Source organism: Pomacea canaliculata, linkage group LG1 (assembly GCF_003073045.1).
Source record: "Pomacea canaliculata isolate SZHN2017 linkage group LG1, ASM307304v1, whole genome shotgun sequence".
Taxonomy (NCBI): Eukaryota; Metazoa; Mollusca; class Gastropoda; order Architaenioglossa; family Ampullariidae; genus Pomacea; species Pomacea canaliculata.
The window spans coordinates 41,207,307-41,232,281 of NC_037590.1; the positions used below are offsets into that span (position 1 = coordinate 41,207,307).

At 38.7% G+C, this 24,975-nt stretch overlaps 2 protein-coding genes across 6 annotated transcripts in view; both read left to right on the top strand.

The window, feature by feature from the left end:
- The window catches only part of LOC112567156 (F-box/LRR-repeat protein 16-like), a 31,966-nt gene extending 21,023 nt beyond the window's left edge, over positions 1-10,943 (top strand). For all 5 annotated transcript variants that reach the window (XM_025243754.1, XM_025243730.1, XM_025243737.1 and 2 more), the window contains 2 exons: positions 1,616-1,764; positions 3,743-10,943. In XM_025243754.1, coding sequence (XP_025099539.1) covers positions 1,616-1,764; positions 3,743-3,891 — 298 coding nt within the window. In that variant the 3' untranslated portion in view covers positions 3,892-10,943. The remainder of the gene's footprint in view (positions 1-1,615; positions 1,765-3,742) is intronic.
- Positions 10,944-12,757: 1,814 nt separating this feature from the next.
- LOC112574394 (ethanolamine-phosphate cytidylyltransferase-like) lies at positions 12,758-24,281 on the top strand. The gene is given in 17 exon segments (XM_025255449.1): positions 12,758-12,882; positions 13,746-13,857; positions 15,401-15,443; positions 15,860-15,905; positions 16,095-16,180; positions 16,308-16,383; positions 16,554-16,620; positions 18,036-18,083; positions 18,294-18,372; positions 18,884-19,022; positions 19,755-19,831; positions 20,122-20,199; positions 20,437-20,502; positions 21,400-21,424; positions 21,427-21,464; positions 21,840-21,928; positions 22,244-24,281. Coding segments are annotated over 16 exon segments (1,140 nt in total). The 5' UTR covers positions 12,758-12,882; positions 13,746-13,765; the 3' UTR covers positions 22,335-24,281.
- The last annotated feature ends 694 nt before the right edge of the window (positions 24,282-24,975 follow it).

Below are 24,975 nucleotides of genomic sequence, written 5' to 3' on the forward strand. Positions count from 1 at the left end.
GGTCGATTACAGGCCGCCTGAAAGCACAGCAGGAGTTGAAAGATGGACTGAGAAACATCCTAAGGTAGGGGTGGGAGGGAACATTTGCAGGTCATGGAAGGGGTTCGTAAGTGCAAAGGGTATAAGGCTTGCTGCAAGTAAAGATCCCATCTCACTTTTTCTTTCTTGATACCTGTTTACAAGGGATTTTATCCTGTATTTCGAGTTTCATCCCTTCCCTCTTTCGTCTACATAATGGTGCCAAAATAGTCAGTAGATGGAGACACTTTCCTGTCAAATACACCGCACAGTATTAACAAGATAAAGGGGTGCAAAGTGTAGAAGGGGGGGGGGGAATAATTACAAAATCTTGTGTTTAAACGCTGTACTCATAAAAGTGTCAGCATTCCCGCTGGAGCACCCGACATTAAATGACATACCTGCACCCATACCCCAGCAAATACCCGATATCGGGCCAAGTGGGAACTTCCTGTACATGCAATGTTGGCGCTACCTTCGCTCGTTTAATTTTAATTTGATTCAGTTAGCCTTGAATTTGATTCTATATTGGCCCAGTAATGCGAGTGTGCTAATTATCAAGATGCTAGTAGGATGTTCAAATTTTGCCGAATCACTGATTCTGTATGTATAGTAAATTTAAAAAAGAGGGATGTAAACATTCAAATTTCACACAAACCTGCAGCAGTCTACACAATCACATGGTTTGCATGGTAACACAGTGACAGTGTATTGCTGTCGGGTTGTGTGAAGGGACAGTATGAGTGTAACTATCAGAGTCGACGAGTAAATACTTCTAAACTAGGAATCGACCTGTGGCTGATCACAGTCAGTCATCTGGCTGACTTTCTGATATCTTCACTCAAAATCTTCAGGTAATTTATGGAGGGTAAAATGAAGTATCAGGGAAAAAAACCTAGAAAAAGTCACGTGATCTTTTACATAGAGACAAAGTTCTCTATCGTTTGATCGAAAGACCCAGAAAATTCTAGCCATGGATCGAGTCGGTTTTAAAAAAAAAAATCGTAATGGTCTTACACAGTTTTCATTTTTACCCCCACAGAGACACTGCTTTATTTCATCGTCTAGTACCATTCAACCTTTCCAGCACAAAAGAAGCTCTCTAGCTAAACAATTACACAAAGCAACGTGGGTATCGATCCTTAAACTTGTTCTCTGGGATTGAATTTTTATTATTGACCTATTCCATGTTTGCCGTTAGCACGGAGATTTACCAGCCTCCTAAAAGCTCCATTTTTTTCGTTCACGACTTGACGACAATTTAAGATTAACCCAAGATGTTATGTGTCATTAAAGCCCATTAACTTAATTCTCAGTTGAATAAAGCTAGTCTGTGAAATATGCAGGTATCTAAACCCTCACCAGACCAGCAGGAAGAGGGAATTGTTGAACATGTTTACTTCCAGCTGCTGTACCAGATTATTTTGATGACCTTCAATTTATTGTACCGCTGATTCTTTTTGTTCTTTTCAAGCTACTGTGCACATGATTATTTTTCTGTTCTTTGAGCTACTGTACCCCTATATTATTTTCCTGTCTTTGCTGTTGTGTTTGGTGAGATTGGCGGCACTGATGTCACGGACTTTTTTTTGTGCAGGTGTGCTCTCATCTCGGACATGGGCATCGGCTACGTGTCCACCATGGCGTCTCTACAGAAGCTGTACCTGCGCTACTGCCAGCAGGTGCGAGACCTGGGGGTGCACCACATCTACTCCATGCGCAAGCTGCGATGCCTTTCCCTGGCTGGTAAAGCACACTTCCTGCTTCCTCTACCTCCTCTTCCTCTATCTGATTTTGTCACTACCTCTGTCTGTTTTTCAGTCATTTTGTAGGTTTGCTAGCCTGTCTCCGTTTCTGGATACCTTCTTGTCTTTTCTCCCTCTTCTCATCTCCACTCTAGCTGTAGTAGAACATCTACGATGTCAGAAAGGAATCCCGATGGCGCAGTGATAAGACAAGAGAGCGATGCATGCTCGCATGTTGCCAACGGCAATTATACTTTTAATTATAATGGACGAGGCACTTGTTTATACTAAGTTATTGTCATAAAGTCTCAAATGATGGTACTGTAAACCCCAACTTGCACCCGATTTGCGTATCAAACGCGTTTTCGACAAGTATGGTATATTTTTAGATGTCAAATAAATATGCGTGTGTGTGAGAGAGAGAGAGAACTTGTGCACGCCAAGTATTACCTAGCCACAGCTATGAACATCATGTTCTTTTAACGACCAGGTTGTCTGCTGGCACCGTGCCAGACCTCGGCATGCTAACACACGAACATAACGTTTATTGTGACGTAATCGACTTTCCTGATACACCCGATATCCTCACCTGTCTCCCATGGTTACTTTATTGTATTTTGAAAAGGTGCTGTCGCAAGAAGCCTGACACATTTATGGCCTAACGAAAAACCTCCCTTTACAACTTTCGCGGATATCCGCTGACAAGCTTCCGTCAAACCCCAGAAAACCAGTTCCCAGAACGCAGTATTTAAAAATGTGTTTTGGTTAGTCTGGCACTTAACATGCCGGATTTATCCGCTTCATAACTCTTGGAATGCACAACACGCAGAACATTATCAGATCAAGTACACTCACCTCAGAAAACATAAATTATTTAAGATTCCATGGAAGTCGTCTGGGTTGGACGCAAACAGAGTTAAAGCAATGAATGTCAAAGATCAACATCATGTCGACCGCAGTTGACTTCATTGAAATGTCTACCACGCTGCATTTCTCTTTTCTTCACGTGACTGAGGTGAACTTAGTGCAGGACACTAAAATATTCCTCAAATCTCATTGACCGTTTTTCGCTTTCTTCCAATCCTCGTCTCATTTGAATGTGGTCATTCGTGGCACTGGGAGAGTGTACTGATGTTTGATGCCCTCACGTAGAACCTGGCCTTTTTGGAAAATTCACGGGGCTGCTCCAATCATTTAAACAGCACAAGTTTGGCCTAGGGATAGCATTTAAAGAGACGGCACAGTAAAGACACAAGCCATTTAAAGCAAAGCTTCAAGAAATAATGGTTATTAAAGCACAGTTAAGTTAAACAGAAGCCGTTAAGACACAACGCACAAATGGCACAGCTCAGTAAAACAGCATTTCTTAAGGCGCAGCTAAAAAAAGAGCATTTGCTGAGGTATAACTAAAATAAGCTTTTGTGGAGTAACAGGTAAAAACTACAGTATTTAAGTATTTGTTTATACGCAGCTCCCAAAGACAGTATTAGTTTAGGCAAAGATAAAAGACAGCATTAATTAAAGAATAGGTAAATTATATAAGAAAGCACTTGTTAAGGTACAAGTAAAGGAAAACACCTGTTAAGGCACAGCTGAAAGAAACAGGGGATGCTCTTAACGCCAAACGAGAGAAGGATGTTGCCAAAGGTGTTTTTCTACCTTTAGGTAAAAAAAGTCAGTGAAGAGACAGAAACGAAAATAGGTGCGAACGCGGGTTAACTTTTCGGTTTACATTTGGAGCACAGATGATTATCTTCAGGAGGGCTTGTTATTCAGATTTTTTTGCGGGGGAGGAGAGCAAGGGGGACCGCTGGAGACTCGAGAGATTTAGCATCATTTACCACGCCACAGAATGTTGGGTGTTTCGAATTTACTTGTAGCATGCTTCATATCTTTGTAAGCTTGCAAGATACATTGTAAAACAGATGGATTGGAATCTGTAAATTTTTGGCTCACGTTGAACTTTTGACCTTTTTCAGGTTGCAGTCAGATTTCTCCCAACGCACTATGCGGACTGAACCGTTTGCCCAACTTGGCCGAACTGGAGCTGACAAATTGTGCCAGTGCCACACAAGCTGTGGTCAGCTACCTGAGGGACAACATGTTTAACTGTCAGGTCATCCAATGATGACAGGTGCTGGACATCATCGATAGTTCTGCTCGTTCATGTAAAGGGCCCTTGCCTCTTGCCAAGCCGATCCGCTAGAGTGGCTTTAGACCACCTCACACCGGATGTGTGACTCGCCCCAGTCAGTTCTGTCTGTGACAGTAATTTTGTCGGTACGGAAGGCTAATGTCAGTGATAAAACAGCTTACTAGAGTTAAATCTAACAATCAACAACCTGCCTTTGGTGTAAACATCGATTATCATTGTCATTCAGTCGTCTGTCAGAGCTAACAGGGTACCACGCAGTCATGATGCTACTGCCTGCCTCCATCTGCCTTTTGTCAACTTTTTTTGGAACTGGAGTTACTATATCATAACTGTATATACTATATCACAGAAAACATTTTGCACGTATATGTCAAATATTTGTGTTGCAATAGATGTTAGACAACCAGAACTAGTGGGCTATAGACCAGCTAGAATTTACGGAACAGAAAGTTCACGGAGACTTGATGACTGGAGAATAAATTTACAAAAATTTCCGTTTATTTTGGGAATAGCTGAAATCACTTCTACTAGCAAAAGACAAAGAGTGCAAGAATTCTGCGTGCTGAACAAGCTGCATGAGAGACAAAAAACGGAAAATAAAGACATCAGAAGTTTCAGGTCCTTTCGTACAACGGAATAAAACATCCACAGTATCGGAGCAGTGAAGTCTTAGTTTTTTTTTGCTTTTTTTAAAAAAACTTTTTGTTGCGGTTTTAAAATGAGGCTTAGCCCTGAGGATCATGATGTCAAAAGTCGTTTTCCCTCCCTCTTTTCCTAACTTCATCCTCTCAGACTGGTGTTTGAAAACCATACCGTGCAAATCAAGTGAAAAAAAAGTAAAGCACGTTCATAAGTACGAAACGGAACCACCGCAACATCTCGCACTCCCCAGCATCAGCCGTACCGAAACAGCAAAATGGCGGCCTGCAGTTCTCGTCACGAGGTCACGAGATTCTCACAGACAGCGTCCGCGGATCTCGTGACAACGTTCGCAGGAATGATGAAGTCCAACTGTAGCGACCTCCTGCGTTCATAAAACAGAAAGTGTGTCTGGAGGAACATGGATGAAGACATAAGTATGATTACAGCTTCCTTGGCCGATAAGGAACCACAGGAAGCTGGGGCAAACACTCCGCTGTGTGTCCACCCGGAATGCACATCGTGGGACTGGACGTCTATAGCAAAGTCGGGTTCAGGAAAACTGATATTTGTAAAGAAAGTGCATTTTCTTAACCTACAGCTTTAGAACAGACCGTGTCTGTGGCTGTGAGAGGAATATAAGCCTTGTCTTTCATGCAAGCGGGTTTGGATACGCGTACACGATGTAATCATTACTAGCGGTTTGGAGATGGAGCGTCACGTGAGCGTCATGTGACAACTATACTAAAAATCGTGACGAGGGCTTGCGTGCTGTCCAGTGTCATGACCGTGAGACCTGTTTTTATCCACGCTTGGCAAATGGAAGAGCTGGATCATCTGATTGAAACACGCGTGCATCTAATGAGAACATTTCTACTCTCACTTGAAGCACCCGGCCACATCCCTTGATTGAAACATTCAAGATCGTTTGTTTGTTTTGGGTACTCTAACCAAGGATAACCCTAAGCATGAACTGAAGACCATTTTATAGCTGTCTTAGCAGGTTTTCTGGAAGTGTTTTGTAGGTAAAGTTATGTGAGAGAGGAAGAGTGTATTCATGTGTGTTTGTATGAGCGGGCTTGAAGATGTGTACGCATGTGCGTTAGAGAGAGAAACACAGGGAAGTAGGGTCAGGGGAAAGAAAAAGTGAACTATTACAGTTATAGAAAATATAACAATGTCATTGATTTTTTCAGGTTTTTGTTATCAACACCAGAGATGTACATTTCAACTTGTTTCATGGTGTCCTTATTACTGCCCTTCCCTTTCATTTTTCTGTGTTTATTTATTTTCAAGTCTCTACATTATTATCTAAAACTCTGCAGTATTTTCTATTCGGTTCAAAATTCTACACTTTACGTACCTCTGTTTTCCCAATGTTGGTTTACGTTTGATATATATGTGTGTGTAGGAGGGGAGAAGGCCGACAGTGAAACAGCATGGTCAATAACTATGTAGATGTTTATAAATGTTATTGACCTCATTTGCTTATCGTGAAGATGCTCAGTTACTGTGATGATCGCAATATTGTTGCCTGGAACAGGCAGATGATTTTGGTTGTGCACATTTTTTTTTTTTTTTTTTTTTTTTTTTGGTCATCGACTCGTGATAGTATCTATTTTTGTTGGATGCATTTGTTGTTGTAATTTAAAACAAAAAAATCCAGATCATCTACATGCCAAATGGAATTCTTGCGTCAATCTTGCTTGGATGTAGCATAATTACCAAACTGTTTTTAAACGCTAGCAATACAGGATTTATATTTTAGGAGGGATTGACAAGTCAGCTTGCCTTTTTCCTGATGCAATAACATTGTCACACAGTTTAACGATACATGGATTTATCCTTTGTAGTGATATTGAGAAAGATGTCAGTGATGATGTAGAGTAGCTGTAGCTTTCCCATCATATGAATGAATTTTGACAACAGTAACACCATCATCAACTCGGAAAAGATTTTGGAAGAGATATGATACTTTTTATTCTATTGCACCCAAACCTACCTCATAGAAATACTCCTCCAACTTTATCTAATTTATTAATTTTTTTTTAAGCTTTAAAATTGTTTTAAGTCACAAATTTATGCCGTTAAAAAAAAATTTAGTTTTGCAGACATTTTTTCAGTTCTTTTTCATAAGCATCTTCAACAGGCTGTACCTACAGGTCAGTCTTTATTTTAATTGCAAGGCAGGCTCTACCTTGTCGTCCGAAAAAGAAACAAATGGCATAATTGTCTGTAGGGAAACTGAGGTTTTTATTAATTGGAAAGCTAAATAAGAATATGCTAATGCCTTCCTTAGGGAATGAAACTAAATGGTGGTTAGATTATACTATTCAGTTCCTAAAATGCGGTTCATAGTACAAGTCTGCATTCTAGTTTCCTATTTGCCAGCTTGACCGCTGTCCACTTTAAAGCCTCATGTATCAATATCATTCCCAGTCTTTGCTCTGAGTTTTCTTGTTCTGTGACTTTGTGCTCAATGATAAACAGTATTCAAGAAGAATGCAATACCCTCTCGTTTTCTCTGTTAAATTGTTGACGATATAAATAACTTCATAGTTTAAGTAATGTCATTGGAAGTAATTAGCCTTCAATCGTGAACCCTGTGTGTGCAGCATGGACACTGCAGACCTGTCACTAACATTGGGACTCTGGTGTGTACTTTGAAGTCTTACATCATGACCACTAGAAGCCTTTACTTAGACACTACAAATATTACACAACTAACGCTGTAACCCGTTAATGAAAGCTGTCATCCACGTTTGTCTTCACAACATTCCTTGCATTTACTCCTCCTCCCCCACCTCTTCCACCTACCCTCTTCCTTGCTTTTGCGTGCTTGTACGCTCGGAATATGGCGGATTCCCCCAGAGACTGCGGTATTTTTCATGACAACCAGACGCCTCCTCCACAGACAACAGTTCTAGGCCATGGCATTGTCAGGCCTTTCCAGTTTGTCGGTATTCTCTGGTAGCAAAGCACAAAAAAGTCACCGGCGCGTGATGAGCAAATACTTCTGCTGCTAACACAGATCTGAGACTCGACTTTCTGATGGTGAACAGAGAGAAGCCATCTTTTGTCACTGCCTGGCTACAGCCTGGCTACATCCGGGTACCTTTCACAGAGTGGTTGTCATACCGCAGATGCAGGTCCAGTTGCTTGATGGATTCGGGCCTGCGTGGGAAAAATTCTACAGGCACAGAATCGGAAACTTTTCCTTATGAATGTCCCAGACTTGTGGATTTCCCGTCTTCGTGACTTGCCCGTCTTCTCTTTCTCGTTCCGGCTAAGAATGGCAGGACATTCTGGCAGAAGACAGGATACAGAATCCAGTTCTGTCAGACACACTCCTGTAGGCGGGACTTAGTGTCTTTATTTCGTTATCATACCGGCTCTACTGACTTTTTCTTCCCCAAAGAAGGAACACACTCGCGCCACGCTTCAAAAAATTAAAAACCCCATAAATTTCATTTAGTTGATCATATAACGAAAACTGGATGCATGTCGAAAAGTGATTTAGAAAAGTAAATAAAAAGTGTGGTCTGTAGCCAAAGGGAGGTAGAGGTAATTAAATCCCGCTTAGCATGAAAGCTGTAGGTACTTTTTATAGACAGAGCTACTCCTGTCATAAACATCTCCCTGGGGGTCAGTGTCTGATTGCCATCCGATGAATCAGCTTCAATCAATTCTGCTCTCCTCTCCACCCCTTGGGTAATAACCTCAGAGGCAGTGAAATGTCACTTTGTGGACGTTCCCATCAACCACACTCCTCGAAGGCAGAATGTAAAGCTGCACTTGCTTGAACTGTAATGTTCACCTCTTGTTGAATCTTACTCTTCTCGTTTCAATACAGATATTCTCCGACTTTTAATAATTTTTATTACGTTTAGAAAAACTCAATATGTAATCTAAACAACACAAAATTGAATTTTTAATTTTTTTTATAAAGACTTTGAGTTTTCGATAAATTAGCGACATTACGATCTTAAACAAAAAAGAATATGGCCAAGCTAGAGATGCACTTGAACTTCAATTTGGATTTCAGAGACTTTTAAATGTTTCTGTACTGCACGTGGAAGAGATGTTTAGCATTTTAATCTCAACTCTAACGATCTCAACTACTGGTCTCAAGCCTTGAAGTCATTTTCTGTGCACTTCAAATGAAACCACTGCTGTGTATTTGCATAACATGGTCGTGCCTTATTAATTGAGTGCTTAACCATTCAGTGAATGCTTGGCTAGTGTTTCGTGTTTACTAAGAACGTCACAGGGATGAGTGTTCAACAACTGGATACGTCACGTCTCAGTTTATTGAGGGCTCAATGTCAGCCCCTGTTTCACAATATTTTACTGCACTATACTTTGGATATTGCACAATGCTGCTACATTTGTTTTTCTAGACTGCATGTTTTACGTTGTTACACTTCTCGTTTGCTTCACTTTACAGTCACTGTATACCTTTCACTGTAACATTCCCTCAGCATGTTTTTTTTTTTTATTAAGGCATTTCCCTTCGACCTCACTCACCACACGTTCATGTCATAACGTTTGGCTTCGCTGGGGCACATCATTTCCGCTGTAACACAAATCATCGGGGATAAGGACATAGATGAGTTCCGTCAAAGAGCTCGATAAAAGGGTCACAACACTGCGATGGAGTGTAGCTCGACCTCGTTGTCGCGGCGTGACCTCGCCCACTTCTAACGGTGATGCTGAACCCTTGACAGCGTAGGCTTGTGATGTGTCTGCATTCATCCCAGCATTTTCTTTTCACGAATTCTAACAAAACCACACGCACCTTCTTTTTTTTTAAAAAAAAGTAGTTCGTTTGGCTTTCTTTAAAGCTAATTCTATCTCCTACAAGACTGAACCAGCTGCAGAGGCATCAAAATGGCAACGGAGTAAATAAATACATCTTGACGTTTATAAAACCAATTCTTAATTTTTAAAATTCGTTTCAGAGAATAAATACTTGCACGACTATGTCAGTGTAAAGATATCTTCTGAAACGCATTAATTTGTTTATTTATGTCGTTAGAGGAAGTTTTTGACCGCTACACGCTGGTGATAGCAGAGTTCTCCTGTCATTGTCGCTATGTTCATTCCATGGTTACATACGTAGTTATTCCCACATGTTTCATTTGTTTTGTAATACTATAGATGATGATATAAATAGAGTTGACAGCTCCCACGGCTGTGTTTGTTTGCGTGTGCGTGTTCATGATGTGATTTCGACTGTATCTAAGGACTCAGGAGGAGCTCAAATGCTGTTAAAATCTTTACCTCCCCTCCCCACCCCTTGACCATACACTGTTTTTCAAAAATAAAACTCACGATAGTTTAACTAACCTTCAACCTGTTTCAGCCACCACGGTCGAAGCAATTGAAAATTTTCCCTTTGGGCATCGTTAAGATTTTCTGCATAATATTTACTCTTGCATCTCTTCTTGTCGGTGACATGAATTAGTGGTTAGAAAGGTTTATAGCATTGATTTAACCTACAGTAGCCCACACTCTCACTCAAAATAGAGTAGCAGCCGACGACCCAGGTAAAAGCGGGGTGGATGGGCGGGTGAGTGAAAGAAAGAGCTTTAATGGAATCTGTGACTGCGGGTCATTTCCACCCAGACAAGTCCCTCATCAATCACTGATGTTGGAACGACTTGGCGTGTCGTCTGGCGGATTCGCTTTGCGTTACCTCTGCTGTCTGTAAGACAGACGAATTGGAGGTGATACCTCATTAAGGTGAAGTCTGTAGATATAGGCAGACATTTTTTTCCTCCTTCCTGTCCTAAAAGCAGTCTTCAGCTAGCAGTGTGGATATTCCGTATCTAGTCAACTTTTTTTTTGCCTCTATGTGAACTGTTGTAAAATGTTTTCGTGTGATGATTGGAAAGTGTGCGAAACCTGAACGGAAATTGTTTAAACAATGGAAAGGAGATGAAGTTTGTACTAAGTCTTCTGCCCACATTATATTTATAGAGTTTTATTAGGACAAAAAGATGGCGGAGACATCACAATAAAAGTGCGTCAGGAATAAAGACCGCGTGTAATGTTCATAACAACAAAAATTACATATAATTAACTACGTATATTCCTAATCATTGTTTCATATGTATGTGCGCGCGTGTGTGTTGTGTGTGTTTATCTGGTTCAGAGGCTCCTGTCACAATATGCTGTTTGAATATGTTGGAGTTGATGGTTGTGGATCGACAGGGGTCAGGGTGATACCCAGAACCACTACTCACAGCTTTTATTCCCAGCTGTTTTAATTTCTTCTACTTTGTATCTGTCACACGATCGTCTACAATGAACGGCGTTGTATTTCACCTAGTCTGTCACATAAACTGGCCTTTCTTTCAATAAAACATCATTGCCATGTTGAACCACTTATCTCGTTTGTTTGATGATGCATAAATGTGAGGAAGTATCTCTGGCAGGGTGCCAGACACACAGAGATACGAACATGCGCGCTCGGCAAGAAGTCGTTAGTCCAAACAGTCATTTGGCAAATAATGTATATTATGCTTGCTTACTTACTTTCTTACACAGTGAAAACAAACAGAAAATATGGTTAGAGGTATGCCAGCACAGCAAAGTGGAAACAGGCATAGGCGAAGAAAAAAACAAACTTAATTTAACAATGTTTAGCATTCTGCAAAGACCATCACTTTAAATCACTTTTAAAACCAAAACATTATGGTGTACGTGTAAGAGGAAATATGATAATAATAATAAAGTCCATCTATATAGCGCCCCCAACTCACACCGCGCACACACACACATACACAGACAAAAGACGCATCTGTACACACAGTGTTCATACAAGGGAACACATATGCACATGACTCTTCAAACTTTTGTTTTAAACATCAAGCTCATTTATTATCGAAGGAGCTTCCAATCTAGACATCTTTTTGCTTACAACCACTCGCTGGAAAAGTGATTGAGTTGTTGTTGGCATTCGTCTGTAGCCAATAACCTGTTTAAAGGCCAGACGAGTCAATAAATAGAGGTTGTGGGTTCACGTCCGCTCATCAGGCTCGAACAGTGATTGATTTTAGGTTAGCCTTGCGCCATCCAATAAATTGCGAGCGCACCTGCCTCAGCCTTTCGCAACGTGCAGTTGCAGGGTTAATGTGATTTGATTCCCGGTTGCTATCGTTGTGCAAGCTGTAGATCCATATAATATTTGAAGAATTAGAAAAAAAAATCCCCGAAAAACTAGACGAACATCTAATTAAGCCTTGCCATAAATGAATTAATAAGACTAACCCAGCATAACCCCATAATAAATTAAGAATGTATTTAAAACAAACAAAACCATAGGAAATATTAGGTTCCTTCACTCTTCAACAATTAGAATTATAACCAAACATAAGCTAGGGTAAGCATAAGCAATCAGTACACCACCCGATGGCAAACCTCCTAGACACCAAGAGCATGCGACAGCAGCAGAAGAAGAGGGTACCAGCAACAGTAAACAGGCAGCAACAAAGTCCTCATCTTAACGAGCCTGAAGTTGAAGCTGAGGAGGGAAAGCCGTTCAAACATCCCCCAAATTTGTTTCAATTTAGAGAAGTACAAGAGTCAAACGATGCTGAAATCTTGAAGGCTGAAGTTGGAGTTAAATTTGCTGCACCGAAATTGGTGGACTGTGATTTAGACACCCTTGCTGGAAACATTCAAAGAGGTGCTACTGTCAACAGCGACGACATGCTATGGCGTTACGGGAAGGGGGGGGGGAATTGGTGTTTTACGCCGTGTCAGCAGCTAAGGCTACATTACGGCTGGCAGCCAGCCCTGTAAACAGATGCCACGTGCAGAGAAAGAACAGCATGCCCGAGACGAGAAATGAACTCAGGGCAGCCAACCTTCACTGTATTGGTGACAGGCGCTAACAGCGCTAACCGTTGCGCCACCGGACCGCTCATGGCGTTACGAACGACATCCTAGATCTTTGTGACCAAAAAAGATATATTGGAGAGAGAGGAGAAAATCAAACCAGAAGCTAATTAGGCAATCAGGAAAGAGATGAAGACAGCCAGGGGGAACTGGACTGAGGGCCAATGCCTGGCCATATAGGAGGAAATGTCACGGTGTCACAGAGAGGTGACATGAGACTAAACAGCCAGCACAGCGAGGGTGGCCGAGCTGCACCTGTCGCATTACTAACAGGTTGGGTTTTTTTTTTTTGGAAGTGGGAAAGAAAAGGAGAAGACCATTTAATTTACCGTTGCAGGCCAGCGTTTCACTTCCCAAGCAGACAAGGCAAGTGGAGGGACACTAAGTTTAGGGGAGTGGAGTCTGCGTCTGCCTAGAAAGGTGCGATATTTGTATTTTTGTGCATCTCAGGTTTTTGAGTGTTTCGCATTTTTTGTATGTCGAAATTTTCGTTTATTCTTTCAAAGATTTAAATAAGTATTAGCAATTTGGTTTGTTATAATTGTCAATAGTGGAGATGGGCCATAGAACCGAGGGCCGGGAGATGGGTCGTAAATGTATGGGCCTGGCAGATGCCATGGAGTACTTATGGAGAAACATATGAAAGTAATACAGAATCGCATCAGAACCACCGCTGAGAAACTGCTAACAGGAGAAGCTGGTTTCAGAACAGGTAGGGGCACTTAAGCAGATCTTCAACTGTTGCTTGCCAATACGGAGAGAAGAGTCCAGCACGGTCGCCACACTTGCAGGACACCGGAGACCGCCTACTTGCAACAGTCAAAGGGCGTAAGCTGGTTTGATATTGGCATGTGACCCAGTCAGACCATGAATCTGTTTACACGTCCCTGGTCAGAACTTGTCAAAGACTGTCCGATGTGCCTCGGAGAGTGGTGGACGCCGCGGTGGCCAAAGGAAGAACGACTAGTCGTCCTGTGCACTATCGTCGAAAAACAGACGAGTGGCGGGCCTTATCAGCTGCCGCGTCTATCCATGTGATTTCCGCAAAAGCCGGTATCAATCAAGGGATGAACGACCGAGTGGTGACTACATCCGACTATAGACTTTAAAATCTATGACCAGACCTACAAATAAGTAAAGCTGATTTATACAGTTTCGGTGCCACAGTAATTTGCACCTAATTAATTTATGATTGAGAAAATTATTTTTCGAATTTCATTTAAGCATCTCGATTATTACTGTTATTTCAAGTAAATGTGCTTCGAAAATTAACTCGTGTCTAGCTTTACACGTACAGTTCACGATGGCGACGAAACGCGCAGAGGAGGGCACCCCGACCGAAGAGTTGCCGAGTGGCAAGAAAAAGAAAACTGTTAGGGTGTGGATGGATGGATGGTAAGTTTTTTTTCAAAATAATTGTGAGGAGATGTACTTGTTTGAGATTCAGTCTGATTTTTAAGGCATAGGAAAAGTTACAGCATAGAGTAGGCGTGGCTTGATGGTGGGCTGATAGCACGCTGTCCAGGTAGTGCTTTTATGGCACCACTGTTACGATGAGAAAAGCGCGGACTTTAGACCTTAACGTAAACATTGCAGAAGTAGTGTGCTTTTTATTTATAGGTACTTAAACATTTGGTATTCCATGTTCAAAGGCAATCAGTACACAAAAGTAAAAATAAGAAAAATAGTACATGTATATGGATGTATGTAGCGTTCTGTTTGTTTATTTAAGTCATACGATTGTTGATCTTAGCAACATTAGATGCTTGCTGGGATACATGTGCGTGCACACACACACATATTAGTCATTGTCTTTTTTTCCATGCATCCAACTTTCCTTAAAAATATGTATATTGCATACAGACCTTGTCTACTAATTTTCAATTTTCTACCTACACAATAAATTTTTCAGACTTTATGTAGTGACTGCCATTTTCCACATAAAAAAGCTTAGAACCATTTTATTTCTTTGATCAGCTTTGTAAATTTCTGAACTGGTTCACATGTGAGCACTAATAGCATGACTTTTTTAACGGTTTCCAGTCAGTTGTTGGGGGCTATTTTGAATGTGTCTTCTTCTTGTTCCTAATCACCCCCAGCATAGGGCCAGGGCATCCATTGTGCTTGTGTTGTATTTGCGGTTTCTGTAGCAGGGGTTGTTTTACAGGGTGGGGTTGCTAGCCCCACACCCAACCCTCCTTCATCCAGGCTTGGGACCGGGAGGTTACCCAGGGGTTTTATGAATGCGTGGTGATTGGAATTTTACCATGTATATGTGGTTTCAAAATTTACGAGGTATCAAATGTATTAAACATTATCAGGAAGTTGCAGTAGGGCAATGACAATTTACATATGCATTAAGACAAATACTTTTCCATGATAAGCTTGGGAAGATTAAGGCCTCTGCAACTTTAAAGCTTGGAAAAAAGTAATATTAAAAATTCCGTTTACAACATTTTTAACATGACTGTAAAATTTATGTTCTGTGCAGTAACATCCACAAACCTGCAACTTGATATTGGCCCAACCTCCTAAAAACTCATGTCCTTGAAACAACAGCTTTTTTTTTTTTAAAAAAGGGAAATGCAGATAATTTCATATAATGCAATACTGCATATAGTATCATATGACTTTGTAGAATCTTCATTGCTGTTTTATGCTTCTGATTGTTTTCATCCATCTGCTGTTTCAAAACTTTTAAGCTGCAGATTATTAATTAAAAACAATTTAGCTTTTTTGCACTTTAATCTATTAGTTTGATAATAACATGATAGCTTGCAAATCTTCAGCCAAGTTTTTTTGTATCCAGTTCTCATGCCTAATGCAGGTTTCAAGGTCTGTGTATGTAGAGTTGATGTGGTTTGTTTTAAAATATTGTTAAATGACATGACTTCATTTATCAGACTAATAATACTACCTATGCAAAATATTGTTTCAGTTTTGACATGGTTCATTTTGGGCATGCAAATGCATTGAGACAGGTTAGTGTAAAGAGGCAAGCACTTTATAGTTATAGTAAATTAAGAAATCACGTCTTTAATTCACATCACAGTGGTCATGTTTGTCATTGTATAATTATAAGGCATTATTATTAAAAATGTATTTTAAGGGTATTCAAATGTTTTGTCTGGTGGTTAGTCATATTGTTTGGTAAGTTTAACTGGGTATTTGCTGAAATGATATACATTTCTTAACTTATAATTAAAATTCTTGTTCAGAGAGCTTGTGGAAGTTTTTATATATTTCTGTATTCGGTCTGCTGTGTGCTAAATAAGATCCGTGACACTTGTCTGATAGGCTAACAAAGTTTTCAAGTATAAATATTGTAAGCATTAATAAAATGTTATAACTGCTTTTCAGGAAAGAAACATTTTCTTGTTTTATTGCATGTGAGCAGGGGAAACAGTTTGGTGATGAGCTGATTGTTGGAGTTCATTCAGATGGTAAGTTTACAGGAGAAGATTTGCACAGAGAGAGAAAAAGAACATAAACTTTCTGTTTATTTTTGTAAACGTTTTTAAGTGTCTAAACATTTTGATATGCAGGTTTTTGCTTTAGAGAAAACTTAGTCTTTTCAAAAATGATGAATTGCCTTTTAATTAATATCATCAGACTTTTTTTCCTTTTAATAGAAGAGATTTCTAAACACAAGGGACCACCAGTTTTTAATGAGCAGGAGCGTTACAAGATGGTACGAGCCATCAAATGGGTGGATCAGGTATGCCAGTTCAATTCTTTCTTGCTTAATGTGTTTCTTAACATACTTATATATGATGTGGTATGTGGCTTTCTTTTTTTTTTTTTTTTTAACAGTAATTGCTATTTATTCTGTTACTTGTCTGCAGATTGTGGAGAATGCTCCATACGTCACAGCACTGGAAACCCTTGAAGAATATGACTGTGACTTTTGTGTGCACGGAGGTTGGTAGCAAGGCGTGATTGGACCAGGGCGCGTCTGTTTTTTCAGCCTTACAAATCTGTTGAACATTTAATTTCTGATGAGAAAGTCAGTTCTGTATTCAGCTGTTTTGAACATTAGCATGTTTAAAAATTTGCGCACTGCTTGGACCATTTTCTTTGTTCATTTGCAGATGACATAACAACAACAGCTGATGGTCAAGATACTTACCATTTGGTGAAAGCAGCAGGGAAGTACAGGTACAGTAATTGTGTGGAACTTCCGAATGGGTGAAGATCTATATTTGAAAGGGTCACAACATGAAATTGTACCAGGTTGTTTTCTTTTATAAAAATTTAAATAAAAAAGCTAGCATAAACAAAATTATACACACGGAATAGCTCATTAGCAAGAGTGAGTGGTGCCACTAATCAGATCAAAGAAACCCTGAAAAGGCATGCTGCTTGAGCTTGATATATCTGGCTCATCAGCATGATTGTTCTTCAACGAATACAAACTTTGCCGTAACTCGTGTAGTCCTGCATTCACACTGGTCAGTTTGTGAAGTATGTAATATCTACAGTCAAACTGATCATGACGAGAAAAGGAAGTATGCCATTATTGTGTGTGCAATGGTAAAATAAATACTTTCTTCATTTCGCTTTTCAGCAAATTAAAAATATATTATCTGAAGGGGAAGGAGGGAATTTATCATGTTTCTTAATTGTGTAGTCTCGTGCAAAAGCCAAAGGATTTTTTAATAAAATCAACAAAGTTTAAAAGCAATATGGAAAAGAAGGTACAAAATGATTGTTCAGAACAACTTCAGTCCTTTACTCTTTATGACAAACATGAAGAACTGTACTGTGATACATGTATGCTTCTTTGTGTATTTTCGGAGTTGTTCTCATGCAGTGGTGCGGAAGCACTCAGTAACTGAAAAAAATACTGCACATTGTGAGTATTGATAATAATGCTTGTGAGTAGCTCACAAAATACTTCCAGCATAAAATCTGGTATTTGTGCAACCATCTTTCAATCTTTTCTAAAAAAAATTTTGTGTCCATATACCTTCAGTATTTTCAACCCATAGAATAAACAGAACACACCCTTTTGGAGTTTCTGATTACTTGATTTGAGTCTAAAGATTGCAAGATTATTTTGCATCCCAGAAGTATATAACCTTAGTAGTGGTGCAGACTACATCAAAGAATTCATGTTGAAAAAGTACTTTAGTAAGTATGCCATATACTCAAAACAGTAACAATAACCACATGGCAGAATGCCTTTTAGCATTAAAAGGAAATATTTGGTCAAAAATTGACTGACAGAAATTAATGGATGGTAAAAACATGACTCCATTGAGCTCATGAAAGAGCATTTCTTTTATTTTAAAATGATCTTTGCATGGTTTTGATAGCTATATTTTCTGCTTTTTAGTTGTTTGATATATGGCAGCATTTCAGTTTTGTCTTCCATGAACAAATGGTCATAGCTGTTTGTAATAATGTTCTTCACTTTACAGAGATATTATTTTTGTTTTTTTTCCCCAAGTCATCTACAGCACAGAAGGCTCTTTGTTGGGATAAATGGCATGAATCTGTAATTGTAGAATTTGTGTTTCACATCAAATTACTCAAAGTAAAAATTGTATTTAAGCTTATTTTCCTTTCAGAGAGTGTAAAAGGACAGAGGGAATCTCAACAACAGACCTGGTTGGAAGGTAGAATATTGTATTACCTGGATTATAGAAATCTTTGTAGTTTTCTGTTTCTGTGTGCTTTACAGTTAAATGATATTTTGCCCTAGTCTTGAACATGTCTTTTAAAGCCATTTTTAAAGTTGAAAAGGATTTTGTCTTGCTTTTTGGATGAAGTTAACATTTACTGGTTTTATCTGGCACAGAACTGTTACTGTAACTAAATGTTTACAGGATGCTACTTGTGACCAAGTCGCATCACCAGCAGGACAAAGCTGCCATTGATGAAACATCTGTTGGCAACATCAGCAAGGTGAGTCTTATCATTCAAGTGTTGTATTATGAAGTCAGTGACAGATTTGTTGAACATGTTTGCTGTAATAGCAGGACAAGAAATGTATTTGTTTTCAATATATTCAATCATTTTCTCTATGTATATTAATATGGTGTAATGTTTTCTTTACCTGTAGTTTTTATTAGGGTATTTATGCTGTTATTGTGGGGTCTAGATTAATAACCTGTGGACATTCTGGGAACACAGCCATTAATAACTATGATGATAAGGCAGGAAGAAGCTGTCATGAGCAATTTGAAACTGATCATTGCAACATTTGAAAATGATAACCTGCATTTTATTATTCACTAAAATTCAAATGCTCAAACTAAACTGCATTTCAGAAGTAATTTTCTACAGCTTCAGTCTAAATTCTGATTTTGGAACATTGAAGGTTTTATGTCAGTCTATTGAGAGTAGATTGTTATTAAAATTTTCTCACACTAAGACCCAAATCTTAACATTCATTCTGGCCATACATTTCTAATAGGGACCATCTGCCAGGAGTCCTTGGACAGGTGTGTCCCAGTTCTTGACCACAACAAAGAAAATCATCCAGTTTGCAGAAGGAAAAGAGCCCAAACCTGGAGACAGAATTGTTTATGTTGCTGGGGCATTTGATCTCTTTCATATCTTTTCAGAAACATACTGGCAATATTAAAGACCAACCTGAATGGTTTGGGTTTTTTACAGATAGCTATAGATATAGGCGATGTAAACCAAACTTGTAAATTTAAGCTTCCAAAATCCATCTGTTAATTAATTATCCTCTAGCAAACTATGCGATTCACACCTGCGATCAACAAGCGCCAGTAATGGTGTACTACATCAAGCTAGTGCACCATTCACAAGATTGCCAGCAGTCAACACCAGTCAGAGAGAGAAAATGAGTGACAGTTTGGACTATCTGGATGTTGAAAGTCTACATTTCTCATTGTTCTGAATAACTGCTACTTAAGCATGAGAAATGAAGACTTTCAACGTCTGAAAAGTCCAAACTGTTGCTCATTCTCTCTTTCTGATTAACCCTGTTAACTGCAGGCAATGTTGTGAATAGTACACTAGCGTGACGTGGGACACTTTAATGGTGCTCGTTGATCACAGGTGCTAATCGTAGCAGATAATTAACGGATGGATTTTGGAGGCTGAAATTTACAGGTTAGTTTTCTATCGCCTGTATCTCCTAACATCTGAAAAAAAAAAGCAAACCATTCAGAAGCATATTATTAGAAGCATAAATTTTGTCTTGAAATACTTTGTAAAATAGTCTTACAATGGTGAAAAACATTACTTCTAAACTGTGTTTTAACAAAAGTTGCATAAGCTTACAGATAAAAACTTTTTTCTTTAACTTGAGTCACATGTTGGTCATCTGGACTTTCTTGAGAAAGCATCCGAAGAAGGTGACTTTGTTATTGTGGGACTGCATACAGATCCTGTAAGTAACAAGAACTAGCCAGTTCACTTGCCTTGTAAATTAAAATTGAAAATTGAACGAATGAATGAATACTTACAAACTCCTACTTCATCTTGCTTTTATGCTTCATAAAGTTTGACCTATTAAAAATCCCAGGGAAGCATTTTATTATTTTTTTTTTGTTTTTGATGCAGTAATCAGAGAACATTACTTTTGAATGTAACTTTTTTGATGATTTTGCTCCAACATCTTTAAATAATAAATTATATGAAAATTATACAAGAATGTTCCTCACTTTTTTTTTTTTACAGATTGTGAACAGATACAAGGGAGCAAACTACCCTATCATGAATCTGCATGAGCGGGTTTTGAGTGTGCTTGCATGTAGAGTAAGTTCAGATGTTGCAGGTCTATTCCATGAACTTTTGAAAGAAATGATGTCAAGTTAATCAACCCCTCATTTGGATTATGTGATCATGGGGTGTAAAATCATGTGATTTCACATGCTATGAAATGAATTTGCATCTTTGTATTCAAAGAGGGTGCAAGATACTCACCTGTTAATGAATTACTAAATGGTGACCTAAACAAATTTAACATTTAAAGACATTTTCATTTTTTCCCAGCATGTATCAGAGGTGGTGATAGGGGCACCATATGAAGTCACTGGCGACCTGATGGATCATTTCAAGGTATACACTTGTTACTACTCCTGTTGATTCTGGAATTTTAAAATGGCAGAGATGACAATGATGAAAGTTTGCTTGTATAGCATCGTAACCCTACCACAGGGGCAAGCTCAAGGCACTTCACAAATGATAGTAGATGGTGTGATGTCCAAATAAGGTGACAACATAACAAAATGAGGTATAAATGTAGCAGACTGGGTACTCCATGCCAAAAGGCAGTGTCCACATACAGCACAAACCACAATCTGTGGCCCTAATATCAAACTAAAAGCAGGAATACACATCCATAGCAAATGCAGTTGCAAGCACCACATCCAACAGACGGCATCAGTCACTCTGAAAAAAGGAATGTCATTTGCTTGTTGTTTCAGATCTTCCATGTGTACATTTCCTTCATTGTTTACATTCCATGTTCTAAGATGAAGCCAGTGGCTACAAAAGAAATTTCTATGCAAAAGAAACATTGTTCTACTATTCAGCAAATATTTCACCATCATAATTTGAGAGACAGTCCAGTGCAACAGTGAAAGATAAAGGGAAAGACAGGGAGGGAGTGTTGTGGGTTGTGGCAGTGTCATTCATCATGTTGTGGCCCCATTTCCAAACATGAACCATCAACCTGTCCATTTAGGGAAGGGACATCATATTTTTGCTGTTATGCTCCACTGAAGCAGTGCATGAATAATCTAGACTCAAATGAAGTGACAGATCAAAAGTTGACAATAAAATCTCATCTGGTTAGCAGCAGAAATCAACATGGGTGACGATGGGTAACATTTAGTTGTGTATATATATATATGTAACATTTACAAGAAAAGAAAACAGCATCCTGTGAACGAGGTTTAATCTTTTTTATCATAAATCATGTCAATAATTTCTTTTCAACGTTCTTTTGTGAAGGTTGATGTGGTTTGTCATGGTAAGACCCCATCATGCCCTGTGAAGATGGGTCTGACCCATATGCTGTGAGTACCCCCTGGTATTATGTGCATTTTTTAAGGCATATTTCCTAAAATGGAATGTCATTTGCATATTGCATGCCATTTCAGATCTTGTACATGTTGTTTGCAAAACAAGCAGTGTTCAATATGCTGCATATACAAATTCTTTTTTTTCACTTGTACCCAACCTAACTAGTGTTTTGGATACACTTAAAAGTGCTATTGCAAATGTATAAACCATCTTTTGAGCTCAGAGGTAGATTGCTTATGCAGACAATAAAGATGAATTAAGCATGTATTTATTCCTTTCCATTTATAAATGTGTTGTTGAAGTGCATTTATAGGCACTTGTTATAAATACTTATGTAGCTTAACCAAGATAATTTCTTTAATGTACAGGAGCCAAAGAAGCGAGGCAAATTCAAAATCATTAATAGCAACAACTCTCTCACTACAGAGATGATCATTGAGCGCATTATCAAAAACAGGTATGTCTTTCAAAATCCTGTACTTTTGTTGTTCTCTGTATTTGCATATAAAATACCTGTTCTATGGAACAAATGATTAATAAATGATTTCTCTGTGTGTGTTGTAAAATGATAATTGGTACATGATTGAAATAAGACAGTGCAGAGTTGGTTCTTGGTTTATTGCACCATACAAATATTTTTCTTTATTATCATTATTATTATAATAATAGAGGAAAAAATACAAGAGAGATTTATTAGCATTTCACAAATTAATTTTTTTTCTTTGATGTCCTTTCACCCACCTGCTTTTTTTTAATCTGTGGCGGTTCTCAGACTGGAATTTGAGGCAAGAAACAAGAAGAAAGAGGAGAAAGAACTCAAGATACTGGAATACTTAAAAGGCTCTCAGAACAAAACTGGCTAACCTCAAAATCCATCTCAGCTCTGCAGACTGTTGATGTAGCTTCCTTCAGGAGAATATCTTCTGAAACTGATCTAGTTTCCAGAACACCAAGTTACCAAAAACTCACATGTTGATGCTTGTCCCCTCAAACATCAGAGACTGATTTTTCCTTCTCCACAAAGATGGTGCACATGAAAGACCTGAGGATTCAGTCTGTGTACATTTTCAAAACCACAATATTGCACAATATTGCACCATTTGTATCATTCCACTTTTTCCTCCTAAAGGTTTTTTGCTCAGTAGTCTTCAGAGATGGATTTGTGTGTTTCTTGCTTATTTCATGTCCTGGGCTTCAGCCATTTATTTAACTGCTGGTGGCTAACAGAAATCTGACAAATACTGTCAAAAGGGAAAGCTACAAATTGCCTCCCTTGAGATATCTGTTGTGGCCAAGATATCGTTATGAGTCCATTGCCACTGACATGGAGTAATAATTGTTGGCATTGTCACCAGATATTGTGTAGCATAGATGGAACCATTCAGAATTGTTTTTAAAAGCTTGTCTGACCAGCCAAAGCTTTGCCTTGTGCCATTTTTCAGTATTTTAGGTAGCAGCCTTGGAACTATAGCATCCTTTAAATTTAATGTTGGAAACAGTATATTGCTCCCTTCCTTGCCACAAATTTATAGGGTCTCTGCAGTATCTGAGACTTAAAACAATGAAGGAGTCAGTACAGATTGTAATTCACAGTCACACCATCTTCTGTGCAGCTTCCTGTAGCTCATTCTGCCTCTCAATGCTTTCTATGTTCGCACCCGCAAATGCAAACGTCTTTATAGTTCTATAGCTCATTTGAGTTGATACACCAATATTGAACGAGTTAATTTATAGTCGCAGCCTTTTTTAGCAGGTGGGCACTTTATCTAAATGTACTTAGCATGCCTTAGTCACTGTGATCATGGTCTTTATATTCATTACTAATGCAGCAATTACAATGGGTGTTGTTTATGGTACCTGTTAGCATTACCATGACTTCTTTTCTTGATGCTACTTTGTTCCTCACAAGGGTATGGAGATCATTCCTGGAAAAATGTGTTCAAGATGAGCTGCATCATTTGACAAACACAAACATTGAGCAGCAAACTTCACTGAAGCATAATCCTATATCTCACACAAAAATGGCATGTAATGCTAATCATATAACATGGTTATTCAAAGATGAATTGATTTAAAACCTATGTTCAACTTGGCATAAAACAATCACTTTCATTGCCTTGCAAATTGTATAAATAACTTACAGTTGTGGTGTGTCCATGGACACTGAAATAGGAGACTTTCAATAACAATAGTTGGAAAAAAAAATTACCATTACATTTTGACATTTCTGGTGGCGTAAAAATCTGGTTTATGATGCTTATATTTTGAGTATATAAGAGCATCATGATTATCATATTTCTATAATTTTGCATAATATGGTAATGCATCACTATTTTATATTTAATAAGATCAAATATTGTGGTAGGTTTTTCCATGTTTGTATCATTGTGTGAGTAATTTACACTATCAAAACATGAAGTTAACTCCTGTATTTTTTGTAAATGTGGATTATTTGCTTATTTATGTTTCCAGTGGGTAACATTTGACTTATTTATGAGGGTTCAACATCATATCAAGTCTGCGTGAATGTTTTCCTTTTCATCTACAACATATTTTGTCATTAACATAAGAGAAAATTTGGGATCATGATTGAGTGTGCATGTAGGACTATTGAGACATTGGAGATATTTACTACTTGTTGCCACCTCTGGCAAGGGATGTGTGATAAGTCTATTCATCTCAAGTTGTGATTATCTTGAGAGAAACAAGAGTCCATGTTGTCATTAAAATTCCTACTGTTAGTGAGGATGCCACTTTAGCTTCATTTGTAATTCAGAATTCTTAAAAGTAAAGACTGTTTTACAGCATCATTCTTTTGTGGCAGTGAATTGCAAGGCATAAAACAAAAGCAAAAGATTTTGCCTGTGTGTATGTGTATTTACAAAAGATTTGATAAAAACATTACTGACTTCAGTGAAACAGAAATGCTACTTAATTTCAATGTTGGTGTATAAGCCTTGTGGCAAAGAAATCTGCTGAAGTGCAACAGCGAAGTGTGCACATTGGTGCATAAGTATAGACTGCTGTGGTTAAGTGAAGTTCTTAAAGATTATTGTCTCTTTTAGATGCATCAGATGCACATTCAGCGATTCATCCACATGCTTCAGTGTTGAAGATGTGGTAACACCCAAGTTGACATGCTAAACACCCACAGTTGATGCTGCAGACTTAATGGAATGTGTTGCATATCTGACATGCTGGCACATATTTAGTTAAGATTACAAACAGTCCATTGACAAAGTTTCTTCACCCAGCTGTATGGAATGGGTATCTGACTCCACAGAGGGTTGGAGAAGGTAAGGCAGTGAGGGAGAGATGGGCACCACCCTCACATAAACATCACTTTCCTCAGTGACCACAAAAGGTTAGGGAATAATCTTTTTATAGGACTGGTAGGGGTTTCAAAAAGAAATTATATGTACGGTGTATGCATTTTAGGTATAACATAAAACACTTTCAGTCCTTTATAACGAACAGAACCATGCAAAATTTCAGACACTGCTA